This window comes from Emys orbicularis, chromosome 10, assembly GCF_028017835.1.
Source record: "Emys orbicularis isolate rEmyOrb1 chromosome 10, rEmyOrb1.hap1, whole genome shotgun sequence".
NCBI lineage: Eukaryota > Metazoa > Chordata > Testudines > Emydidae > Emys > Emys orbicularis.
The window spans coordinates 23,203,020-23,228,189 of record NC_088692.1 but is presented as its reverse complement, the minus strand read 5'-3'; the positions used below and the strand labels follow the sequence as shown (position 1 = coordinate 23,228,189).

General features: G+C 42.3%; 1 protein-coding gene across 3 annotated transcripts; it reads right to left on the bottom strand.

The window, feature by feature from the left end:
• Nucleotides 1-290: 290 nt before the first annotated feature.
• LITAF (lipopolysaccharide induced TNF factor) lies at nt 291-24,386 on the bottom strand. 3 transcript variants are annotated; one of them, XR_010561709.1, is made up of 6 exons: nt 24,276-24,386; nt 11,102-11,240; nt 5,734-5,942; nt 5,169-5,325; nt 4,315-4,558; nt 291-352 (listed from the first exon to the last, which is right to left on the bottom strand). XR_010561709.1 is itself a non-coding variant. In XM_065411735.1 (5 exons), the coding sequence occupies exons 3-5, from the start codon at nt 5,924-5,926 to the stop codon at nt 4,450-4,452; spliced, it is 459 nt and encodes a 152-aa protein (XP_065267807.1). In that variant the 5' UTR covers nt 5,927-5,942; nt 11,102-11,240; nt 24,276-24,386; the 3' UTR covers nt 1,237-4,449. The 3 variants fall into 3 exon arrangements, 2 of the variants coding, with proteins under 2 accessions (XP_065267807.1, XP_065267808.1); XM_065411735.1 differs by lacking the exon at nt 291-352 and having other exon boundaries at nt 1,237-4,558; XM_065411736.1 differs by lacking the exons at nt 291-352; nt 11,102-11,240 and having other exon boundaries at nt 1,237-4,558.
• Between the last annotated feature and the right edge of the window lie 784 nt (nt 24,387-25,170).

Genomic DNA, 25,170 nt, shown 5'->3' with positions numbered 1-25,170 from the left:
CAACCACCTGTAATGAGAAGTGCTTTCAGAAGGGATGCTGTGACTACCCATTATGAAAATAGGTTTGCTTTTACTCCACAAATCTGTATCTTACATATCAATTGATAGCTGCTTGCTTTTTGTTCCTCTTAGCAAGACAGCAAGTTCAATTCCATTCTGGCTCGAATGTCTTCGGATTTAACTTGTCAGCTGCTCAGTAGCAAAGCCTATTACATTTGTATCTCCAATGCCATCATTTTTTTTAATGCGGTTTCCCTCCTATCTTTTGAGGTTATTGCTGATGGCCATCCAGGCTGAATGCGCTCACAGGGTTCAATTCCTGAAGGGAACCATGCAGCTTGGTCCACAGGGCCTGCCAAAAAAAAAGCAAAGCACGTTGCCCCTGCAAATGGCCCCTCTGGCCTTCCCCTTTGTCCCCTCCAAGATTCCCCAGAGCAACCGTGCTTTCCCACCTTCAAGGTCTTCAGTGTTCGAATCTCCTGTGCTTTTATTATAGGTCAATTCAGGAGTGACTGATTCTTCCTAAAAGTGTGGGGGCACGAGGCCTCCCTGCCCCAGCCACACTGGAAGCCAGAGCCAGGTGGGGGAGTTTGGACCCCTGCACGGCGCCCCCCACCCCCTAAGAGCAGCACCCGGCCTGTGTCCCCGCCCCCCCAGGTCCTGCCCAGAGCAGGTGGCGGCTCCCCGCATGGCTCTTACCCCAACCTGGCTTCCGGCCAGGCCTGGGGACGGGGCCTCTGGGGCTGAAGAGCTGCAGCCAGGCCATGGTAAGAACCTCCCAGGCAGCTGTGGAGAGCTGCGACCCTCCATCTGCCCTGGGCAGGGGGTTCAGGGGGCAGGGGACACAGGCTGGGGGCTGCTCTCTGGCTCCCCCACCCCAGGCAGGTGGAGGGCCGGGCTCTTACCCTAAGCAGGCTCCAACTTCCAGCCTGGCCGGGTGGAAGAGGAGGGGCAGGGGGCTAGGCCCGTGGCAAAAAGTGGATGGGCCATGGCCCCTTGGCCCCACCCCGGTCAATTTACTGTTGTGGGTTTTGGAAATTTCTTTAGGGCAACCAAACACAAACAAACATTCTCACCTCTCTAGATTAATGCCAAAATGTTCCCACTTGGGACCTAAAATTAGGCACCCACATTTGAGGAATACATGTATTTATCCCAAGAATCACCTCTCCAGCCCACATTTTCATACCCCTGCCAGATCCCCGGATGCAATATTTCATAACATTACAACGGTCACTCTGTACAAAAACCAAACACGATTTTATTGTAAAAGCTATTCAGCAATAAAAACAGACAGTAATTTCAATGTAACCCAAAACACAAATGCATTTTACACACACACACACACACACACACACACACACACACACACAGTAGTATTTCCTGCATTTCCTTGATACACTTATTTGGACACTGAAAATTGTTTTGGTCCATTCAATTGAAAACGTCTCTACATACACAAGAAACAGAATCTGAGGAACAACACTCAGAACAAAGCCATAGAGGTGGTAGTAGATGGCTTTTGCAGGGGTTTAGCAAGTCTAAATCAAGCTCAGAGAATCCTCCCACGCAATGAGCCTTATTCCGGTTCTGACAGGACAAAAAGAGACGTGGCAAACCGCACCCTAAACAAAACCCAAATTCTGTGCCTTGCGAGAATGAGTAAATATTGTGGTGCCACTACTTCAGGCTTTCCATGACGTCACTATGTAGGGATAGGGGAACTTAGGGGACTACTTCTTTGACAATGTATCTGTTGTTCATTTGTTGAATAAACAGGATTGCCTATGTGGAAAAGGAGTGATGTGACCAAAGACAGAGGTACAATTTAAATCTGCCTCTTATCAGGCAAATGAATGAAGAGTTAATAAGAAGTGTCACATGCTTTTTTTGCTCCATCTGTCTCAAAACAAACAAACACTGAGCCAAGAATTATATTTTGAGATGTGGATAAAATAAAGGCATGATGTGTCACATATAAGGTTATAAATTAGGATCAACTAATGTTTGTGTAAAGTATCTATCAATAGCCTGATTGCAAATTCTGAAATGCAGAATTTGCAAATATTTTAACAACTGAATTGCAGCTTTAGATCCATATCCTGCAAAATGCTGCGGGGCAAGCTGACCCACACTCCAGTGAACTGCAAGGAGCTCAAGTTCCTCATGGGACAAGCTTCTAGGTCTCTAGTATTAGCATGTTACAGTCAATACAACGTGTGTGCAGAGAGTTAATATAAATTGGTATAATATTGCAAATCAAACAGCACAGAATAGGTGAATATATCCAGTACCAGTGGGAAACAGTAGGAAAAACTACTTTAAATGTGAAAATAGTCAAAATAATGACACTGATTATATTTGGGGAAAGCAGCATATCTGAAACTACAGAAAATTAAACTTACCCAACCACATATTTTAAAAAGAAGAATATTTTGTTATTAGGGTAGTGTTGCTTCTGCTGATGTAGCAAGCTTTGAAAATAAGTCTTATAGAAAAAAATAAAACAGTCAAACTGCAAAACAGAAAGCAGAATCTTCTATTTAGGTTACAATACAAAAACTTTAAATACTTGCATAAAACTGCTTTTCTGCTTTCCACAGAAGTCACCCCTACTGATGCTTCCTGGCACTATTGGGTATTGCTATTGTCATCAAGCTTTGGTTTTCTTGAGTTAAGGTAACCTCTATCTACAGATTGTGTATTACATGTGTGCTAACACCATAAATGCAGAGAGTGTAAAGTACATAAGATAGTTTCAGCTCTTTAACTCCATTATTCTGTTGCCAGTTAGCTGCTACTATGGTACATTCTTGTGGTGCAGCTAAATATCAGACCTGAAACTTTTTCTAAATATAGAAGTTCTTAAAACCACTTGCAAATTGAACCACAAAAAGCATAATCAGTTTAGAAAAATAAAGAAATAAAAGTCAGCTATGTATCTGTAGTACAATAGCAACTGCATTTCAATGTTAAAAGTTGTAATGTTTTGGGGGAAAAGTTACCTCTATTCTAAATATTTAGAGAGACTTTTTTTTTTTTTAAAGAATTATAGTTGCAATATTTATTGTTTACATGGGTTAATACAACTTTACAATCATAGCTCATATTTAAACTCAACTTCTAATTTTTTTTTTTTTTTTTTTTTTTAAACCACACAGACCTTATTCAACCAAATCACAGCAAACACATTTGAACCTTCAGTGGTGGAATCATGCTCTACTTGACAAAAGGAGCAGTGTTAGGCTGTAGTTTCTATCAGACAGCTCTACCCCAATCATGAGAAGTACTTCAACCTTCAGATACTCAAACCTCAATTCCCGTGATTAGTCTCTGGAAATTCTACCCATATTTCATTTTGGAAACTTCTCTTTCATTTGAAATATCACTATACAAGTCATCCAACTAGCACTCACTCAGTGAAACTCCTTAACAAAAGAAGTTACCTTTTTAATGAAAAGATGTGATCAGATTACACTAATAGCAAGTAAAAAGTTATTTTGTTTTGATTTTTTTTTTTAAAAACATTTATGCAGATGGAATCCAAGCTTTATAAAATTAAAGGCCTGAGGGTGTTGGTTTTTTTTGTTTTAAGGATTTACCATTTGGCTCATGTAACTATATTATAGGAAAGACAACACTGATAGAGCCATGGCTCTATCAGCATTTCCATTAGAAAGCTATTTTCACAGATTTATAACTCAGCAGTAAAAAAAATACACATACATATATTTATAAAAAAATCCTGCACAAAAACACTCTGTGCAGTGCTAAAGGTCTGACTGAACTCACAAACAGCAAGGAAACTGGGAGACCATGTTGAGAAGCCATCTGACATGGTAGCCTGAGTGGGCTGGATTTGGTAAAGCAGCCTAAGGGAAAAGCCAAACTTCAGGCTATTTTTGGTTCTGTTTCTTTTAAAGGCAATTTTTAAAAACAAATTTAAAGTGAATTTTAGTGCATGTAAAAGGTATCAAACTGACTACACTGGAGACCAGAAGTCCTTTTTAGCCACAGAATAGGACCATCACAGGCAGTCCCCTGCCAACCTGCTTCAATACTTTTCCAGAGGCATCACTTCTAGGCGTAAGAAGGTAAGTTTGCCTGTGTGCAAGTTCAGACCTTGGTCTCTGTGACACAGGTGCCAATCCACACGGGGAACTTTCTAATATTAACCGGACCCACAGCATCAGCTATTTTGCATAAACCATAGAGGGACAACATTTGGTCACTACCAACTTGACTAAGTAGCCTGTGAAGTGACAGACTATATATCCCCTTACCAATCCTGAGTCCCCCTAAGCAGATTCTTACTATTAAAACAACAGTGAGATAAATCTTGATCCATTCGCAATGACAATGCACAGAGATCTTCATGAAGTTCAGAAAGAGCTTGAAAAGGTGCTGAACAATCTTGGACATCCATCTTCACTCAATATTTGATATTGCCTACAAACGCTTGTAGGTACCAAGGAGGGCTTGGCAGCTTGGACAATAGTGATCCACATCCTGGAGGGCATCAATACAGAAGGGAATGAAACAGCAACCAGCTACGCACCTGCAAAGATAAAACAGCATCCTTTGTTCTGCCTTCAATTCATGGCAAGTAACATTCTTCCCATGTACAGTAGCTGCCAAACTGAAAATGGGATAGTGCAGCGCTAGGTAGAGCAATGCAGAGTTTGGCACTGTACTTCATAGTTTTTTAAGCAGGGCTTGTGAACCCTGCAGGGGTTGCATAGGTGAGAGTCATTGAGACCCTGAGGTGTCCCATTCACAGGAAGAGTAGCTAACCAAACCCAGCAGGTATGGAAAGACCATAAATCTACTGAAGCTGCTGACAGTTATGCCCAGGATTTTCTCTTCCCTCGTGTTAAAGGTCAAAGGGATTCTGAATGATTGTTCAGAGTGGGAGGGGTTTTTTTACATACATTCAGTGGAAACTTATCTCTGCATTATTAGCTTGTTTAAAAGGTTTTATGTTCATATTTTAATAAAAACAAGACTGGGAGTTTCCTTCTCAGGCCGAGGGAGAGTAATGAAAGAGCCCCAGCAGGCGTAGGCTCCACCCCTTTCTGAGATCAGCTCCCCAGCCATTTTTTGAGCTATGGAAATGACATGCGTGGAGAGAATCACAAATCAGAGCATTACATGTTTTATCAACATACCCCAGCAGGCAGAGGCTGCCACATGACAGCCAGGTCAGTGCTCCTGAAGTGTGCGAGAGACGTGTCACTATCATCTTGTTGCAGGAGGGGCAGCACATCTGAACTGGGCGATCATAAAATGTTACTGGCTGCTGGACGTACACCGTCTGAACTGTAACTGAGCAAACAAAGAGAAAGGCTGTTTACCCCAGGTGTTAAAAAAAGAGAAAATTTCATGTCTAAACTAAAACACTGTGCATTAAAATACACTCAGTGCTGCGGGCACTATGAATTACAAGATATAAGGAAACCACACTACTGCAATTGACGGAACAGTATCTCGTGATTTAGAAATAAACCTGGCTTCTAAGTAGTAGAAAGTCAGATGAGGCAGTTATAAGTGATATCTTGAAAACATGCGAGATCCACTATGTATATTACATGGAACTAGAGTGAAGTGAGAAAAGTCTTGTGGCTAAGGAGGAATATCTCTGCATCATGATTGCTACATGCCTGTATGGCATCTTGATTAGGTCTCCAAGGGGAAACTACAGATATAAAACACTGAACAGTATTTCAGACTTACTTGGATTAGGAGCTGGAACAGGTTGTGAAGGATACGGAGGAGGATTCATACTCTTCATGTTCGGTCCATACCCAGATTCCGGGGCAGGGTAAGGAGGGTAAGTGTTTATTCCTGTTGTCTCTTCATATGTAGGGGGTGCTGATGGGATTGGGTAGCCACTGGGAGCTGGCAGATGGGATGCTGGAGCGGACATTGTGTCTAAAACAAAACTGGAAAACAGACAATGTACAAGCTGTTCAGGGAATAAAAGTTTCAGTACAGGGTACATTCAGATAACAAGTAAGAAGGTGGCTGGCTGGCAGACAAACATTTTATTCAGAGTAATAAGTCTGAGCAGGGTTTTTTGTTTGTCTTATTTGTAAAGATTTAAAAATTGTTCTTTAGAGATTTTTTTTATACAGTGCCTCTCCTCATCCTAAAAAAACTATTTCCAGAATAATTTTACAGTTTTTCCCAGCCTTCCATCTTTTTTAATTGAAGATGCTGTAAGAGGCAGATCCAGCATTTTTACTAACATAGCAGGCTAGCAACCTGTCCCCTCCACCTCCTCTTATTTGGAGCTCAAATCCTCCAGGTGCTACATGCCATCAACACCTGTTATCAACCAACCACCCAGGACATGCTTAGCACACTGGATTCAACTCAACCCCAGTGCTGCGTCATTAAAATCACATTTAAAATATGATCCTTGACCTTTCAAGGGTTTTCAATTTTACCACACTTGCTGTTTGCCAAAACAAAGAGTTTTTACACTCAACCTATCTCCATCTCTTGGGTTTTGTACTGAAAACAATGATTAAATTGTCATAAAAATAAACTTATGACATCAACGTGGAATTATTTCCCTGTACACACCAACACACACACACACACACACACACACACACACCCCCTTCTTTTCATGCTGGCCCTGGGGGAGGGGCACTCTATGGGGTGTAGAATGGGGGGCTCTATAAGGGATGATACCATGGTGGGGGGAGAGAGGACTCATGGGATGTGGTGCTCTACAGGGGCGGTACCGGGGACTCCTAGGAGCCCTGCTGGCAATGACACCAAGGCGGCTGTACCAGGCACTGCCACGGGCAGAGGCACCCCTAGCTGGGACAGGCGCAGCCCTGGGCGGTTTCGAGGCTCTCTAGGATGGGGCCATAGGAGATTGGGAGGGGATTGGGCGCGTTGCCACATGTGGGGAGGGGGAGGGCGGTTCCTGATCCCAGAGACAGTGCAGTGAAGTTGTGCCTGTGCAGTGGGGCTCTGCAGGCTGGAAGATGGTGCTCATGAAGGGAATTGGGGGCTGGGGAGCGCTAGGCAGGCAGAGCAGGGCAAGCCCCTGACCTCGCTGCCTGGCGGGAAATCGAGGGCTGGATAAAAACATCTGACGGGCGGTAAGCGGCCCGTAGTTTGCCCACCCCGATATAGACCTTACAGCAGCACAGCTGCACTGCTGCAACTGTAAGGCCTCTTGCGTGGCCGCTTCATGCAGTCCTGCCAGCATAATTAAACCACCCTCAGCAAGCAGCGATAGCTATGTCGGTGGGAGATGCTCTCCCACCAACGTAGTGCTGTCCACACTGGCCCTTTTGCCGGTGAAACATGTATCCGGGGGGGGGGGGGGTAGTTTCCTCCACATCCCTAACCGATAAACAGTTTAGCCAATGAAAAGGCTTTGTCTACACTAGCACAAATTTTAAGAGTCCCTCTTCTCCCAAAGATTTCTGAAGACTCGTCTATTAGATCAAACATCCCAGCTATGACAGCCTTCTAGTCTATACTTGTTCCAAGTCGCTGTACTGAGTGTCTACACTGAAGCACTGCAGCTGTGGTACTGTAGTAATTTAAGTTTAGCCATAGGCCAAGTTGCATAACACTTAAATTTGATTTCAAGAAGTGGAAAGAATGATCACCCTCTCTGGTAATGTGTCATGAGAGACAGGGCTTTGTAGCATCTGTGTGTGGCCAAGGATTTTTCCGTTGCCTGCCCAATATTTGTGTGGACAAAATATTTTTCATTCGGCTCTATCAAGCTATAATTTAAGAATTTTACACTTGTGTTGGGGGGGGGGGGGGCGCAAAAAGTTTTATATGGACCACTTCAAAAGTCGACAATTTCTGGGCCTTCTGAATAAATTAAGGCCCCAATCCACAACAAGCTCCCCGTGCGGAGCTCACTACTAGATTAGGGCCTAAAACTATTTGAAAGCCCAATGGCCTCATACAACTGACTGCTGCTAAGAGACTTTCCTACCTCTGAAATTGGGGAGTCAGATAATCAGATGTTAATGGGGGGGGGGGGGGAGGGAATCGATAAAGTAGCTGACATTAATACAAACCATGATTAGATGCTAATTAGAACTCTGAGCTCGTGGCAACAGTTTCAACAGCACTTTTTCAATATTCCATTTTAGCTCAAACTAGATTGGGCTGTCACATGGATTACTGATACAGTCTACCAGTGCTCAGCACTACTTAGACATTGCAGGCAAGTTCAAGGACATCAGTGACATGTAAAGATCTTTTTTTATTTTCCCTTTTTTCTTAAAGACCTAGCAAGGCCTAAAGCAACTGCACATACTTTAAATGCTTCAAAATCCAGAAGTGGGAGCAGAAGCTTGATTGTGGGAAACGAGGATGAAGGTAAAGGATAGGGGAGAGGTATTAACTAACTCAAACCATGTTAAAATCAGATCCTATATAACCCTGCTGAATTAGAACAACATTTTAAGAGCTACACCTCTACCTCGACATAACGCTGTCCTCGGGAGCCAAAAAAATCTTACCGCGTTATATCGAACTTGCTTTGATCCACTGGAGTGCGCAGCCCCGCCCCCCCGGAGCACTGCTTTACCGCGTTTTATCTGAATTTGTGTTATATCGGGTCGCGTTATATCGGGGTAGAGGTGTATTTATATTTTGGGGGGGAAGCTCATTATCTAAAAAGAGCATACAAAGAGTCTCTCTGGAGAGAAGAAAAATCAACACCAGTTTTGGATTGAACAAACCCTTAACTCACTTTGTGGGTTAAGTTAAACAGGAACAAGACCCCCTTATTCCAGAATAAGTGTTCACATATGGAGTTTCTCAGGAACCGCTCTTCCTTCATTTGTAAATGTGCATCAATGCCATTTAAGTGTTATGTTCTTATTCTGTTTATTGTTGCCCATTACTGGGGCTTCAGATACATAAACAGAAGCTGCTCCTCCTGCTTGAGTCTTTCAGGGGTCTTGTCTATATTCGAAGTTGGATTAAAGTTTAAAAATGCTTTGGTTTAAAAGAACAATGTAGTAAAAAAAAATGGTGAAAAACCCTGACTGCGCACTCAATTTGATTCAAACCTTGTAGCAACTGGGCTTCATTTTTTAAAAAAGTGTCCACACACTGTTGCGAACAATGTTGCAGTGGTTTTAACAACAGATTTAATTAAACAATGACAAAAAGCCACACATCTTTAGTTAAACCAATGCATTTTTTAATGCTTGCCTACTGCAACAAAAATAAATTTCAAGGTAGTAAATATTGATATGAATAAAGTTTGAAGGGACAGACTATAAAAAGAACAAAATCTCATAGCCTCAAGATAGGCATACATTTCTTGGGGTTTATTCATTAAGCTTGACTTAGATGAAAGCTGGACATTAGGATTTTTCTTTATCGTTGCTGTTCACCAGTTCACATGGCCTCATATCAGTAAAAGCATGCCCAGTTTTACATGGATGTGGTATAACATGTCATAACATGTCTTTAGTAGGTCAGGTAGGTGAAAGTGAGAAATCTAGAAGCCCATACATTCCTCAGATGAAGTAATATAGGGATTTTTTTTTTTTTTTTTTTTTTTATTAAGTGGATCAGGTTTGTAAGAGATTTGATGTCACCAACCTCAAGATAAAAATATATGGTGAACAAGCAAATTAAAATATCCTGACTGTGGATACTCTATACAGCTTTCCTTTCTTGTATCATAGCACCTAGAGGCTCCAAGCCATGGACCTTGATTCAACAAACTCTGGTTCCAGGTGCTTAGTCAGTGACTGCCACCAGCTCCGTGGTTTGACTTTCTTTAAAAGATCAGCAGCAATCATGTACTGCTTAATACTTTATTTAAATTGTAATAGATTATAGCACACCATATAGGGTGAGAGAAATATTTACACTGGCAAAGTTCATGAGGGGGAAAGCAAAAAGGAAAGGGAAGAAGAATTAGAGATACCGGTGTATACCTGAAAGAAATGGCACAAGAACTAACAGAAATCAAAGAGAGGATAGATAGATAAATAGATACGCAGCAGGAAGACAATGAGAGTAAGTTGGGGGGGGCGGGAGGAGGAGGGAGGGAGCAGCCATTACCACAAAGCACAGAAGTTCAAGTACCTATGCTCCATAGTACACAATAATGGTGAACTCAATGACAAACTTATGAACAGAAGAAGAAAGGCATGGACTAAATGGAGAGAAGTGGTAGAAGAATGCCTATTAAACTGAAAAGAAAGATTTACAAGACAGTAATTAGGCCTGCACTTTGGTATGACTCTGAATACTGGGCACTGAGAAAGAGACAGGATCAGATCTGGAGTACAGTGGAAATGTTAAGACAGATGCCTAAGGTTACAAGGAGGGACCATGTTCAGAACAAACATTAGGGGAAGTGTGAAGGTGGTACCAATTATAGAAAAATTGAGGGAATCCAGGGTTAGATGGTTTGGGCATGTGAAAAGACAAAGAATAAATAGAAAACAGGCTGTTACACTGAGAAGAGAAGGGTTGGAAGACCTAAAACTAGATGGATGGATGTCATTCGAAAGGATTTGATCTGCTGCAGAGATTCTGAGGAACAGACTAGAATGGAGAAGAACTCAAAAGAGATGACCCTATGTGGATTGGATTAATGTTAGAAGAACAAATTACACTAAGATTATGCATTAACATAGGTTTATATTTTTAAAATCTATTTGAAATCATGACAACCTATTTAGTTTAAAGAAGGATATTTTATATAAAAAGATTAATTTTTATGCCCCGATAGATGTCCCAATGTTTTACTTAGGTTTCCACTCAGTCATCCAAAACATTTTACATTATATACCATAGCTTATCTTGGAACTCAACATGCTTTTACTGCTATTTACATATAACACATCACAGACATTCACCCACTTGTGGAGTGAATGGCAACAGTAAAAACATTGCCCAAGTTTGGAAAGGAGAAGATATTTTGGCCAGAAACACCACAGCAAGCCCCGATTTAGAAGTCCCAGGAGATCTTAAGCATCATTCAGAGCAGGCAGGACTTGAGTTTCTAGCAGCATTTTAATGGACTGAGAGTTGGGATATATGAAGTGAGGCATTCATTTAATTCAAAGAGAAATTAGCTTACCTGAAAGAAATAAGCAGGCTCAGTGATGAATGGGTGGCAAAGGTAGAAATAGAACTGGGAGTCCTGTCTCCGAGTCCTCAAAAAAAGCTCTTTCCATATAATGATTCAGATAGCCAAGGTGGTGGTGAAAGGCAATAGACTATATAAATGGCAAAGGATAAAGGAGACAGTAGAAAGGTATCAGTTTAGCACAGTGCCCCACAGAGCTATTTTTAAGTTGTGTATGCAAATTAAGCTATATTAAGTGATCCAAAACTAGAATATACAAAAATATTCGAACAGTAGAATACAGACTAAACGTAAGACTGGATCTACTTTCACACTGATGCACAGACAGTTCCCTTCCACTTTAATACATTTTATACACATATGCCCTTAAATCAGTGGCACAAAATAATGGACAAACTGTAGCTCCTTTGTGCAAGCTATCACTTCTCCTCAGCTTCCAATCTATGGAACCATGGGTAGGAGGCAAGGGCCAAAGGTTCTGGCCTCTGTCCCTCCATAATCGTCTGCAGTCTCCCTCCCCCGGCCACAGTGCCACTGACTCACTGCACCCAAGTATGCTGTGGTACTTGGTGGAGATGAATCACTGAGTGCTCAGCGGAGAGTTAGTAGGGCAGCATAAAATCCACCTACCCCAACTTTTCTTGTTAATTGTATTTAAGGAATCATAACTACTCACTGCTGCCCCGGCTTCCCAGCCCTGCCCATTTTCCCCCAGGCCCAGATCCCTCTATGCCTTTGGGAGAGTGAAAAGATTGTTTATGGGGAGGAGGCAGCATCCCTTTAAGTCTTTCCACCCAGACAGGCTCCCACTACAGATGTGTTTCTCTGCACACCACAAAAGTCACTGAACTGAGGGGTAGGCAAGGCTGTTAAACCACAACACTGATGAGTAGCTCCACTCAAACTAAAACTAACACTTATTCCGATTAGCTACTACATTAAATATAAACAGCTGAATGCCAACTGACAAATCCTACTCCAGGGAGTGACACACAAAGATACTCCTCTCCCATGACGAGAATGAAATGGAGGTTGTGAAACTTTCATAATCATACTCAAGCCTGGTGACGATACATCTGTGGGTGGGAACAGTCTGAAACAATTCAAAACCAGACAAATCCTGAGTAGTTATGATTCTCCTTCCCGCTAAATAAGGTGGTACTTTCAGATGAGTTTAGGTTGGAGGTTTGAGTTCATGCAAGCCCAGAATCTCCAAGCAAGTTCCCAGGATATAAACCCATGCAATCTGAAGCCAAGAACAGGGTTCAAATTCACATCCTAACCTGAAACTGCTGACTTTAACAAGCGAGAGCTTCTGCTGGCCACACCTCACAGACACCTTGTTACACAATCTAGTTGTCTAGCTATTGGAGACATTAAAACCTTTAGGGGAAAATTATCCCCAAAGAGCCATAACTTATTAACTAAGGATTTATTGCTGAAGTCCAGATTCTTGCAACATTTCCATCAGACCCAGTTTATCAAGGATTTACAACAGATACAAAAAGTCCTCAGGATAAAACTTGACTTGGTAACTATGAGTTGGCTGAAAGGCACCTGTGCACAGTGGAGTGAAACTCAGCAATGGTATGCTCCGATAAGCACACACACAGTATTTTTCAATTGTGTCAGCTTAACAATTAAAAAGCCCTCTGAATCCTCATTAAAGTGGAGACAAAGGCCTGGTCTACATAGTTTTTGTAACACTAACTACATGCATTTATCTTGATTAAGAAAAGGTGTGGGTTTTGTTTTTTTTAAGTTGGTAACTTGAACTAGTTCTAAGTTGTAAAATCCTAGTGGAGACAAAGCAAAGGGTATTGGTCACTCAGGGAGAGAGGGAGGAAGAGATACACAACATGGATACAGTTTAAGTAGCACAGGAACCATAAAGACAAGGCCTAACATGTCTGAAACAATGGCTCTGCTGTAATCTATGCTCAGCCCTAAAATATAACATGGCCAGTTAATTCCAACATTAGCCTGTGGCCTTGTCTTCACTAAAAAGCCCGGTGGTAGACTAGTTTTTACCATGTCCTGCTAACACACATGAAGACTACAAACTGCCTTGTCCACACTTGGGCTTAGTCCCACATGGCTACATGTACATCAGTCAAGGGTGTGGGGGAACCACCCACCCACCCACACACCCACAGTTATGCCAACCTAACCCCCCAGTGTGGACACAGCTATGTTGACATAAGCATTCCATCAGCATAGCTAGCTTTCTTTGGGGAAGCAGTGTTCCTACACTGACAGAAAACCCCTTTTCTTGGTGTAGGCTGTGCTTACGCTACGGGATTGTGCCCACATAGCCATGCCAGTATGGTCTCCGTAGTGTACACACGGCCTAAGATTTTACTATGTATTAGTAACCATGTTAGCCAACACATGGTAAAGAAACTTTCCTTATGTAGATGCACACTGCAGCTTACCAGGGCTTCTTAATCATGTTTAGCTGAATTGACAGAGCCAGTCTCACTGGGAAAAGAAAAAAAATGCACCCTTTATCATCTGTGAAGATAGGACTCAAATGTGTACTGTGGGAAGCCAACAGCAGAGAGGAAGAAAGGAATCAGGAAGTGCAGAGGTACATACAAATATTGATTGTAGTCTCCAACAGGTGAAAGAGACAGGCTTAGTTTCAGGACGGGGAGGAACAGGTCAGAAGTGGAAAGGAAGAACTGAGTCATTGACTTAACCTTTAATCCATAATTATTGGTTGGGCTGGTTTCCCAATCTGGTTTCAGTCTGTATATATTTAAACAATTACATGGTTTACGATGATTCGATAACACAATTCAAGAGCTGGAAAGAGGATAATACATTCTTTATGAAGAATTGTTTATTTTTTTAAAGTTAATGAACAAATAAATGGCTAAAGGATTTTTGTCAGATTACACCAATATTTATATTTTAAATGTCTTTTACATTTTAAAATATTAAAATTGAAGCAACCTTTAAAAAAAAAAGTCTCCATTATTTATGGGTTGGGGGTTGTTTGTGTTTTTACTTAAAAACAGCAACTAGTTACAGTATTTCATAGGGTTGGAAGGGACCTCAGGAGGTCATCTAGTCCAACCCCTGCTCAAAGCAGGACCTAATCTCCAACTAAATCATCCCAGCCAGGGCTTTGTCAAGCCTGACCTTAAAAACCTCTAAGGAAGGAGATTCCACCACCTCCCTAGGTAACCCATTCCAGTGCTTCACCACCCTCCTAGTGAAAAAGTTTTTCCTAATATCCAACCTAAACCTCCCCCACTGCAACTTGAGATCATTACTCCTTGTTCTGTCATCTGGTACCACTGAGAACAGTCTAGATCCATCTTCTTTGGAACCCCCTTTCAGGTAGTTGAAAGCAGCTATCAAATCCCCCCTCATTCTTCTCTTCTGGAGACTAAACAATCCCAGTTCCCTCAGCCTCTCCTCATAAGTCATGTGCTCCACCCCCCCCTAATCATTTTTGTTGCCCTTCACTGGACTCTTTCCACTTTTTCCACATCCTTCTTGTAGTGTGGGACCCAAAACTGGACACAGTACTCCAGATGAGGGCTCACCAATGCTGAATAGAGGGGAATGAACACATCCCTCGATCTGCCGGCAATGCTCCTACTAATACAACCCAAAATGTCGTTAGCCTTCTTGGCAACAAAGGCACACTGTTGACTCATATCCGGCTTCTCGTGCACTGTAACCCCTAGGTTCTTTTCTGCAGAACTGCTGCCTGGCCAGTCCCTAGTCTGTAGCAGTGCATGGGATTCTTCCGTCCTAAGTGCAGGACTCTGCACTTGTCCTTGTTGAACCTCATCAGATTTCTTTTGGCCCAATCCTCTAATTTGTCTAGGTCCCTCTGTATCCTATCCCTACTCTCCAGTGTATCTACCACTCCTCCCAGGAGGAGTGCAATCCACACCATCCTCCAGATCATTAATGAAGATACTGAACAAAACCGGCCCCAGGACCGACCCTTGGGGCACTCCGCTTGATACCAGCTGCCAACTAGACATGGAGCCATTGACCACTACCCGTTGAGCCCGACAATCTAGCCAGCTTTCTATCCACCTTATAGTCCATTCATCCAGCCCATACTTCTTTAACTTGTCATGAGACAATTTGTTTATAGACTATTTCACTTCCAGCTCTTGTACTAATACAATGCTACAATGTTTGGATGTAGATACTCCCCCTTGCTGTGTTTGTAAGCCAAACTAAAAATTGGTTTATGAAGTTTTTTGGGGGTTTTTTTTTTTTTAGTTCTGTCATGTATTTTTAGAAAAATACATAAAGCTTAACGTACTAATTATCAATCTTGAAGGGGCACTGTCATAATCACCAACTACTGCTGTAATTACATTGGTAAGAGGAAAAATGCCAGCTTATTTTGTTGGAGTTATACCAGAGATGTACTGGACCATAGTGTGTAAAAGTTGATTTGATCAAAGATTACACTGCTATCAAAATATGGATGATTAAGAAAAAGGTAAAGCCTGTATTTCTTAAATCATTGGTCTCTGTGTATAAGAATATTTAGCCTCTGTTTGAGAGCAGACATGCAACTTGCTTTGTGTCTGTGCATAACTGGAGTGAAGCCTTTTACATAAGGCTAGGAGGATATTCTCCTATGATCATTAATTTTGTTGTTGCTCTCAGGTATAGCAACACAGATCAGAGACTTGCTTGCTGCTGATGGCAGGGAATAGAAAACAGCAACAAACTCTCTTCATGAAAAGACTAATTTTCATACACAGTTTCCCGCTCTCCCGTAATAAGGTCCAATTCAACATTCTGATTCTATTAAATTATTTTTATTACATTTCTTTTCTACATGTCTTTGCTTCAAACTGACAGCTTTGTGGGGTTGTTCGGTTGGTTTTTTAAAACACTTCTCAGAAAGCAGTCAGAGAATGACCACACCTCCTTTACAGAAGTCTGTGCATTCCACTTGTTAATCAAACATGCAGCTCAAGTGAAACTTAATACACACAGTCTAGTTTGTAAAGAGCAATGCTTGTAAACAAGCCAGTTCAAAAAACAAGTGACAAAAGCAAAATGAGGCATGTGCTTAATGTTGTGTCTTCTATATGGTTTGGAAGAGACAACATATTATGGCATGCAGGGAACAGTAACAGGCACCTCAGCCGTACCTAGGATAGGCTGCCAATAGTCTGCCTGAAGTGTTCAGATCCATTTAAGATTCTCCCATTAATGCAAGAGCAGAAGGTCAGACTAGTTGATCATGATGGACCCTTCTAACCTTACAGTCTGTAAGTCTATGAGCATAAAACGCTGCTTTTTCAGATTTCGTAAAATCAGCGTTCTTCCCGTAAGGAAAACTCTCATTTGAAAATCCATTAGAGCCAACGGTCCTCTGCTCCAGACCACTGTACTTGATTCAATATGGGCCAGCCATCCTGAAATTCCCTCTCTGTATTTTAAGATTAAGCTGGTGCAATTTTAAAATCAGGGAAAGAAGATACTTTTGTTCATTAGGCTTCAAAAAAGTTATTTTTATATATTTTAATATCCAGGCCCTCCTAGTGGACTTTTGCTTAAATGTTTTATTTGTTGCATCAAAAAAGGCAAGCCACAGACTCGAACTCCCCACGAATGTGTGTCTTGCTGGGTATATCACACAGAAACTCAAATACACATAATGGTGTAAAAGAATTTGGCCCATGCAGATCATTGCACATTTGTTAAACAGGAAGGAAAGTTGTGGGAGGGACTGTTTTGTTTTGTTTGTTTTGGGGGAGAGGGGGATTTCCTATCTAGGAAAAACACACCGCGAGAACACTGGTGGAATCTTTAAACTACACACACCTGGCCAGGAAGTCCTAACTGGAAGGAAACCAAAGCTGTGGCCAGGTGAACTTTACTAGAAGGAAACAAAAAGGCATTGTGAATGAGTCAGAAATAACTAATGTACAATTTTCCCCCACAGGAACCGTGAGCAGTGAAGATAATCTCTTAGTAAAATGGAGGTGGGGAACACAAACTCCAAAATACAAAGCCCAAACAAACCAGGGAGGGGGCATATATATGTTTAAACACTATGGCCTGATTCACCTTACACCAACACTGGTGTAAGTTAAGATTTACTTGAAGTCAATTGAGTTGCATTGGCATAAAAGTTTGGTGTACTAGGAAAATCCACCCTTTAGATTTAGTGGGTCCAGTTCTCCTGTCACTTGCATTAGTTAGGAATCACACATGCTGCACAAGTGGGATGGAGAGTAGCCTGATCTGGCCAGCTGAGAATTCTCCCGGGGAAGCTCTCTGGTGGGGCAGAGCCAGTGTAGTTGGCCCAGTCACCACCCCCTCACTTATTCTCAGTATAGCCAGAGCTGATAGCATTTTGACTGTACTCAGCTAGTACAAAGTCATAAGATCCATTGCCACCTATCATGAATTTAGTACCTCCCAGACTACTCTAATCTATACCAGGGCAGTGTAAATTGGCCCTGATAATCCAGAAGCTGTGCTGTCTATTAGCCAATTACATTAGTAAGGGGGCACACATGGAAACATGACACAGTGGAGATTCTGGGCCAGTGCATGGATGCCAAGAGGAAATACAATTTCACAACTGGACCTGACTTTTTCCAGTATTTCACAAGAGGAAACACAAACAATATTCAGCATGACCTGATTTAATGTACACAACAACCATCAACCAATTACAAGCAAGGAGCTCTAAGTGAGACAGATACTAATACTTCACTTGATACTGGAATTAGTTTTTGATGTTTACATTTTCCTGAGCAAGAATCAAGCCCCTTCATATTAAATCTCTGGTTCCAAAATAGAAAGCAGACTAAGGCTTTGTAATATGCTCTGTGAAAGCTAAGGCAAGTGACTTCCCCGGGGATATTTTGAAAAGCAACGCTTCCACAAGCAACTGTCTTAAAGAGCAACATGATTTGGGACAAGTAATGAAGTCTGGGAAGCATTAATGTTCTGTATCAGACAACAACAGTAAGTGTTACATGCTGCACCACAATCAGAAAAAGAAGCTTTTGAATTTAAAATGATCTACTAGTATTCTGTCACCAGTTCAGACATCTTCATCCATGAGTTACTTTGCACTTAGAGAGGCTTTTTACCTTTATCATTAAATCTCACAGCATTCACATATAGTAAATAAGTGACAGAGAGAGATCTTTCATCCACCACTGGCATGTAATGCAGCAATTTCACAGCATATGTCAACATTATCTTTGCTTTTGTCTACAATTTTAATCTTAATCCAATTGAAACAGCAGGGGAGAAATGTAGTCACCCAAATTGGAATTCAGCCAACATAAGTGATAAAAAACACCCTCTGAAAGTTACCATGGCATCTTTATATGTAAAAGGTCCTTGCTACTTGCTATTATTGTGTCATATGAAAAAGGGTCATTTCCGCAGTTCAGTGCCTGCTGGCACAACACTGGGACAGTGGGAGGATTTGCCACCTACTGTGCTACCACACCACTTCCATAGAAAGTATGATCTTTGGAGGTCTCCCAGACAATTTGCTGATTCAGCACAACCCTGCTTGGCTCATAAGAGCTGACACTATCCTAGCACATGGCTCTTGAAGTTGGATTGAGTATGCAGAATTAAGTGTTAAATCGCGAACAACGATTTTGTGGAAGGTTTTTGTTTGTTTTAAATAAACCATTTGCTTTCTTCAAGCTTCTGGGGCAGGATTCAGGAGGAATTTAAAGTATTGCTTTAGTATTTTCCTTATGTCTACATACCCATCTCTGAAGCCAGATCTCCTCAATGAGTTAAAGATGTCTAAACATATTTTGGCACAGTGTAGAAAGAGTTGAGCAAATAAAAAATATTTCATGCTTAAAAGTTTGGCTTATGTTAGAGAAGCTCTCAAGTAATGCAAATTATGCCAATGGCTTGTCATGCAAATTTATCAGGCAATTATGGAACTCCACTCACTTCCAAGGATAAGAAATTCTCTAAAACATTCCTGATTACTTGCTCTTGTGGGAGAGTTCAGCAAAATAAGAATGTTTAAGAGAAATTCTATATCTATCTGTCACAAGTTTGCTCCCTTAACTTGGTTATATTAACTTGGTTATACAGGATAATGTACCAAACTGCAGCAGTGAAAGAATGATAGCATGCCAAAAATACATCACTCAGGATGGCACCAGTAGTCAGTTTTCTTCTTTCAATCAACTGTGAGAGAAAGGCTTATTAAATAAAGTGGTTTTGTATTTGCTCCAAGTATGAATTTACAGTAGTGTCTTTTCTTAGAAATGCCACATGTGCCATCCTCAGGACACCAGCAAATAAAACTTCAGATACAGCTGATGTTACAGTATCTACAGTGTAAGAACAGATCTACAGTATTGGTTTCTGGTATTCCCCATCATCGTGCTAGAGAGAGATGATGGTTCCTACTCCACAGAGCTCAATCTAAAGATTAACAGAAAAAGCAAAGGGGCCAAGGTGATTGGACGTATCTCCATACTACTATGTTTTTGATAATGGAATGTGTGTTTTGTAGATTTTCCCCAACTGCCTACAAGAATTGAGTTGATTAAATAATAGCATGGTTGCAAGGTATCATGGCAGAAATGAGTCTGCATTCATATCCCGCCTGAAGGGAAGGTAGTCAACTTCCAGAACAGTACAAGTAAGTACTGAGCCTGATCAACATTTAAAAGCTTAAATCGGTATAAGTAGTGTGCTCAGGGGTGTAAAAAAATCCACACCTGAGTGCTGTAACTACACCAGCCTAACCGAAGCATAGATGCAAAACAGGTCAACAGAAGAATGCTTCCTTCAACCTAACTACCATTGCTCAGAAAGGCGGTGTTCCTACAGTGACGGAAAACCCCCTTCTATTGCTATAGTCTGCATCCACTCTACAGGGGCATAGCTATGGCACTGCAGCACCTGTAGACATGGCCTCAGAGTCTGTCCAAATCCTGGCCTACTGTTCTCTTCACCATAGAAGCAAAAAGTTCCCCTGATGACTAAAATGAAAAGCTGCACATTTACTGTACCTTTACCAGCTGTCCCCAATCACGGCTATTTTTACAACACAGTGGCATTAGTATTCTTGAGCCTGTAACCATAATGCTCTAGGATTCCCAATTATTATTAAACAAAAAGGGGTGTATTTCTTTTCACGCTCTCAACTATCTGTAAGTACTGCAACCTTTCATTAATGGGGATTTTTTAAATAAAAGTTAACTTTATTAACAGCAACACTAGTGTCTTCCTGGACAAGAGAATAAAGCAGATAATCTGCCATAATCACTTTTAAAGATATCAATTTTTAAGAAGTTATATTCACACAGAATTAATCCAATAGGACCAAAAAATAACTTCTGTTAAGACCACTGGAAAAAAGCATTTACTTGTACTTTTATTGTGTGAAATTCAGCTTCAGAAATAGAAATGAATTTAAGTTTTCTATGAGATTGTGCCAGAAGAGATTGTTCTTATATACAATATGAAAAAATATGTTAAAAAAAAATCTAATGAAAATAATTTCTACCCTTTAACGGATTCCAAAATACTAACTGGTCAAGAACATCCTCCCAACATGGGTAGTTACTGGTTGCCCACACACATTCTCCTGTTGCTTTAACTGAGCATCATATTCCTCACTTCTTGTGCCTAAGCTGTTTGGGGTTGCTGGCTCTGTTACAATAGCTGCCACATTTCATCTAGTCATGCTGGTGTATTCTAGTAATGGGTGATAGTTTTCTTGTATGTGTATGGTAGTTCTATAAAGCACTTTGTGGTATTTACTGACAGTACATGCCTCTTTCACAGGCCTCACTTTTTTTCTGGCTTTTCAAGGCTATTTTGTTTTTGAAGTATAGATGATTTAAGCTATTTTGTTTTTGTCACTTCTCTCTGGTAACAGATAGTATCCAACATCACTCCTTATGTTATCAACTTTTTCCAGTCAATGCACAAGTTCCCATAACAGACCTATAAAAACATCAGCACTGCATAGTGTAAAATCTTCAAATACACCTCTACCCCGATATAACGCTATCCTTGGGAGCCAAAAAAAAAAAAATCTTACTGCGTTATAGGTAAAACCGCATTATATCGAACTTGCTTTGATCCGCCGGAGTGCGCAGCCCCGCCCCCCCAGAGCGCTGCTTTACCGCATTATATCCAAATTCGTGTTATATCGGGTTGCGTTATATCGGGGTAGAGGTGTACATACAACGTATTGTTACAGAGGAAAAGCCAAAGCTGTCACTAGTGGTGTACAATAGCATCTTGCTAATGTGTCTTCTTTTAGATGAAAAATTTAAACTATGAGTAATCTGTTACTGCATATATTTTCCATGAACCTATACCTCAGAACCAAGGCAGACACTGCTTTGAGGGACAAAGAAAAATAAATAAATCATCTGTACACTGGGTGGTAGGGTTGCTATCTTTTAGGTACAAAAAGCGGGGACATTACATATTTCCTGGGACGGCTACCTCAAAAGGGGATGATCCTGGAAAACCAGGATAGGGGCAACCCTCCTTGGTGAGCAAGAACCCAGAAGAGAATGACTTAGGAAAAATAAGGAATTTTTCTCCTAAACCGACTTGTCCAATACAAACTGGGATCTCAAATCTGGTTGTCCTAGAAGAAAAATGACTGTCCTTCCCTCATGCTTAATATCCTGATATGATCTGCCTAGTACTTGTGTAGCAAAATATACCAGAACTGCTACTCTGTCTCTTCTCCACTAATGAGCCCATGCTGTTGTTTGGAAAGTGCATTTGGCTAATTATGTGTGTGATCTAGCCACACAGCACAGCATGAGACACAACTGCTCCAAGGAAACGGAGACAAGAAGTCATTATTTTGACCCTATAGCAAGATTGCACTGGTACGCCACTGCACCCAGAATTTTTAAGTTCAGGTCAGAAAGTAATTAAAGATATCATTTGTCCATACCAACTTTTTGGTTGTCTGGACAATAAGATTTTTTCCTAGTTTACCATTTTCCTATTTTTTCATAGCAATTTTTAAAATTAAAAGTAGTGCATATTCCTCAAAAGTTTATTGGAGAATAAAGGCTCTATCATGTATGGTGCCAAGAGTCTTCCAGAAGCTGATCAAGGATCCTAGGAAAGACGTTTTTACAATTGACATAATGGGAATTATATTCTGGCTTCCATTTTTCTTCAATAATACTTCACAAGCAAAAAATATTTTAAAGAAACGATTAATGCTCACCCTTGAATTTTTTAAAGAATTTTGTAACTGTTTCTTAAAACTGGCTCTGATATAGGCCGACAAGATTTAACATTAGATGTTGGAGTGACAGTGTCATTTTAAAATAAAAATATGGTACTAGGTCTTATGAAAAGGCACAGGTTTTGAGAAAATAGCTGAACATTTAAAAAACAATTTATATCTTATCTGGCAGAATTTGTGGTCGTGGCTACAGATCATTTGAGAATTCTTTGTAAACTACTAATTTTAATATCCAGCTAGACCACCTCCAAAACCTAGCTGGAGACAGATCTGGGTGGCACTCTGCAAAGAGGCCACAACACTTTGGGATTTGCCAGGAGGATAAAGAATTTTAATATAATTGGCTAAGCGCTGAAGCTATTACTTTTGTCTACACATGGACACTCAGGAAAGTTAAGCAAAAATTAACTGAAGGTGTGAATTTAAAAATGCATTAGTTAATCTGCATTAAACTCCTGTGTGGATACGCTCATTCAGAAAAGTGATCTCAGTTCACTAATGAAAGTGAATTAAGGCCACTACACTTGTGAATGAAAGCTTCCACCCAGGGGTTTCACATGCTTTTGGTTCAGCTTTCCTGCACTACCCTTTGTAGATACGCCCTTTCGCTTTTGATCATTTGTCACAGAGTGTTCCACTGCCATCAGTTTTAGGGACTGTTTACCCAAGGAAGTTAATTCAGCATAGAATAGGGTGTGAATTTCAGATGGAATCATTAATCCCAATTAATTCCCTAGGAATAGTTAATCCAGAGTAACTCTCAGTATATACAAACCCATAGAAGTGCTCATGTCAAAATTTCACTTGCCAGCATTAAACGTTTCCAACTAAACATTAAAAAGTTTTAAACAGATGCAGTAACTAAGTATTAAAATACTTCCCAAAAATATAGGCTTACAGCTCCAGAGCTAACAAATATAAAGATGAGGAAAAACAATTGAGTAACTCTGCAAAAGTACAAATCTATAGAAAATAGACACTTTGCAACTGCAGAAGCTACATTGGGCAAAGTGGGTTACTAAGCATCCTGAAATTTTGGTTTCACTTCAGAGAAACATATTTTTAGAGTTCACAAATTCCAAGCAGCTCGATCCCAGTCTTTGCCCCGGGAAGTCACACAATGGAAACACCATCCGACCAGCCCACTTTACTTGACTAGGGATGCAAGCAGCAGAAAAAGAACTGAATGGTTGCGTTAGATACAGTTGTACAGACCGACTCTTCCTCGTGTACCCCTCTATTGCCTTACAGCTTATGCAGTCGCTTCTTCTTTACACTAGTGGGAGGAACTGGGCCTTCACTGTCCAAACCGATTCCTCTAGAGATTTAAACCATCCCACTGAGGCAGCACAGAAAGCGGCTGGAAACGTGGCTAGGGAGCCCTGGGCCGCCTGTCAGAGCGGGCCCCGCTCGGGGGAGGAGTCACTGCCTGGCCGGGGAGCCCGGGGACGGAACGTGGGGGAGGTGGATGACTGCCTGGGTCGGTTTCACGCAGTCCCACGTGGCTTAGGTTGTGCGCTGTGTCCAGCGGTCTCTGCTGGGGGGGAGGGGGGGCGCAAGCGAGTGCTAAAGGCGGGCGGGGTCGGGCACCCCGGGCCCCTCGTGGGAAGCAGAGAAAGAGCAGGGAGGCTGCGCCCAGCTCTGCCCCGGCTCGGAGCGTCCCTACAGCAGGGCTCGCTACGGTCGATCTCCGAGCGGGCCCCAAACTGCCCCCTCAGCAGAGGGGAGGGACGGCGAGAGCGGGGGCAGCTTGCGCCGGGCCCCTGCGCAATCCGAGCCCGGGACAGCCAGGCAGCCCGAGCCGCGGACAGCCCCGATGGCCGCTCCCCCGCCCCCCATGGAGGGGCCCGAGGCAGCGCAGGACCCCGAGCAGCCGGTCCCGCAGGACTTGGGCCCCCCCGAGCCCACACCCGCAGGCAGCGCCGCCCTTACCTCCTGCGCGGGGACTGGGGGCCGCCTGCTGCCCGGGCTGAGCTGGACCCGCTGCGCTCCCGGCCCGAGTTTGCGTCTTCCCTGCGCCTGGACTGGCGGAGACAAAGCTACACCCTCCCGGGCCGCTCCTCGCCCCCGCCCCTTCTTCCCGGCCCGGCGCTCGCCTCCCCCGCCTCGCAGCTGGGGCGGGGAGCAGGGCTCCGCGGAGTTAATGAGCGGCCCCGCCCCAGCGAGTGACCCTCCCCTGCCTTGGCCTGTGCCCCCTAGCAGCGCGTCCGGCGGTCGCCCCCGCTTCTTGCCGGACCCTCCCCACCCTTCAGCTGGGAACGAGCTCACCAGCTCAGGGCTCAATGGGCCACGTGAAAACCCCGCCCCATCTCCCCCAGCAGCCACACGTCGGCTCTGGGCTCGCCTAGGAGCCAGCCCAGAGCCCGTCCAGCTAACCTGACTTTGATCAACTATAATACATCTGTCGATAGCTGTTCTGTACAGACCACAAGAGCAGCCTCCAGTCTGCTGTCCCGTCGCCTGGCAAGTTAGGTGTTTGAGTGCCAGTGCCTTCGAGTTAGCAACCAGAAACAAAGGCACAGGAGTATTGAAGGTAAGGAAAGGGTTTAAAAATATTAAGCTCCTGGAGAGTAAAAATTCAGGTTTCTGAAACACAAGTTGAAACGGAACATACCATTCTAAACAAAGGAATTTGTCAGGAAAACACCACCAACTCAACGCTATCAAGAGGACCTTGGAGTTGGAGTTCCTTGCAAATCAGCTTTTTTCTAAGCGTAGAAAGTCAAAACAACAAGATCTACAAATTACTGTATCAGCAGAATGAGCTATTAAGTTTTATATGCAAAACACAAAGATAATTTGAACAAGAGGAAAATTCCTTCTCCAA

Bases quoted from the DNA above. Each gene is read 5' to 3' on its own strand.
- LITAF (XM_065411735.1), bottom strand. From the start codon at position 5,926: ATGTCCGCTCCAGCATCCCATCTGCCAGCTCCCAGTGGCTACCCAATC. The intron at 5,326-5,733 runs GTAAGTCTGAAA...TTGTTTGCTCAG, and splicing joins TGTTCCAGCTCCTAATCCAA to TTACAGTTCAGACGGTGTAC. The intron at 4,559-5,168 runs GTATGTTGATAA...TTATCTTTGCAG, and splicing joins GGCAGCCTCTGCCTGCTGGG to GTGCGTAGCTGGTTGCTGTT.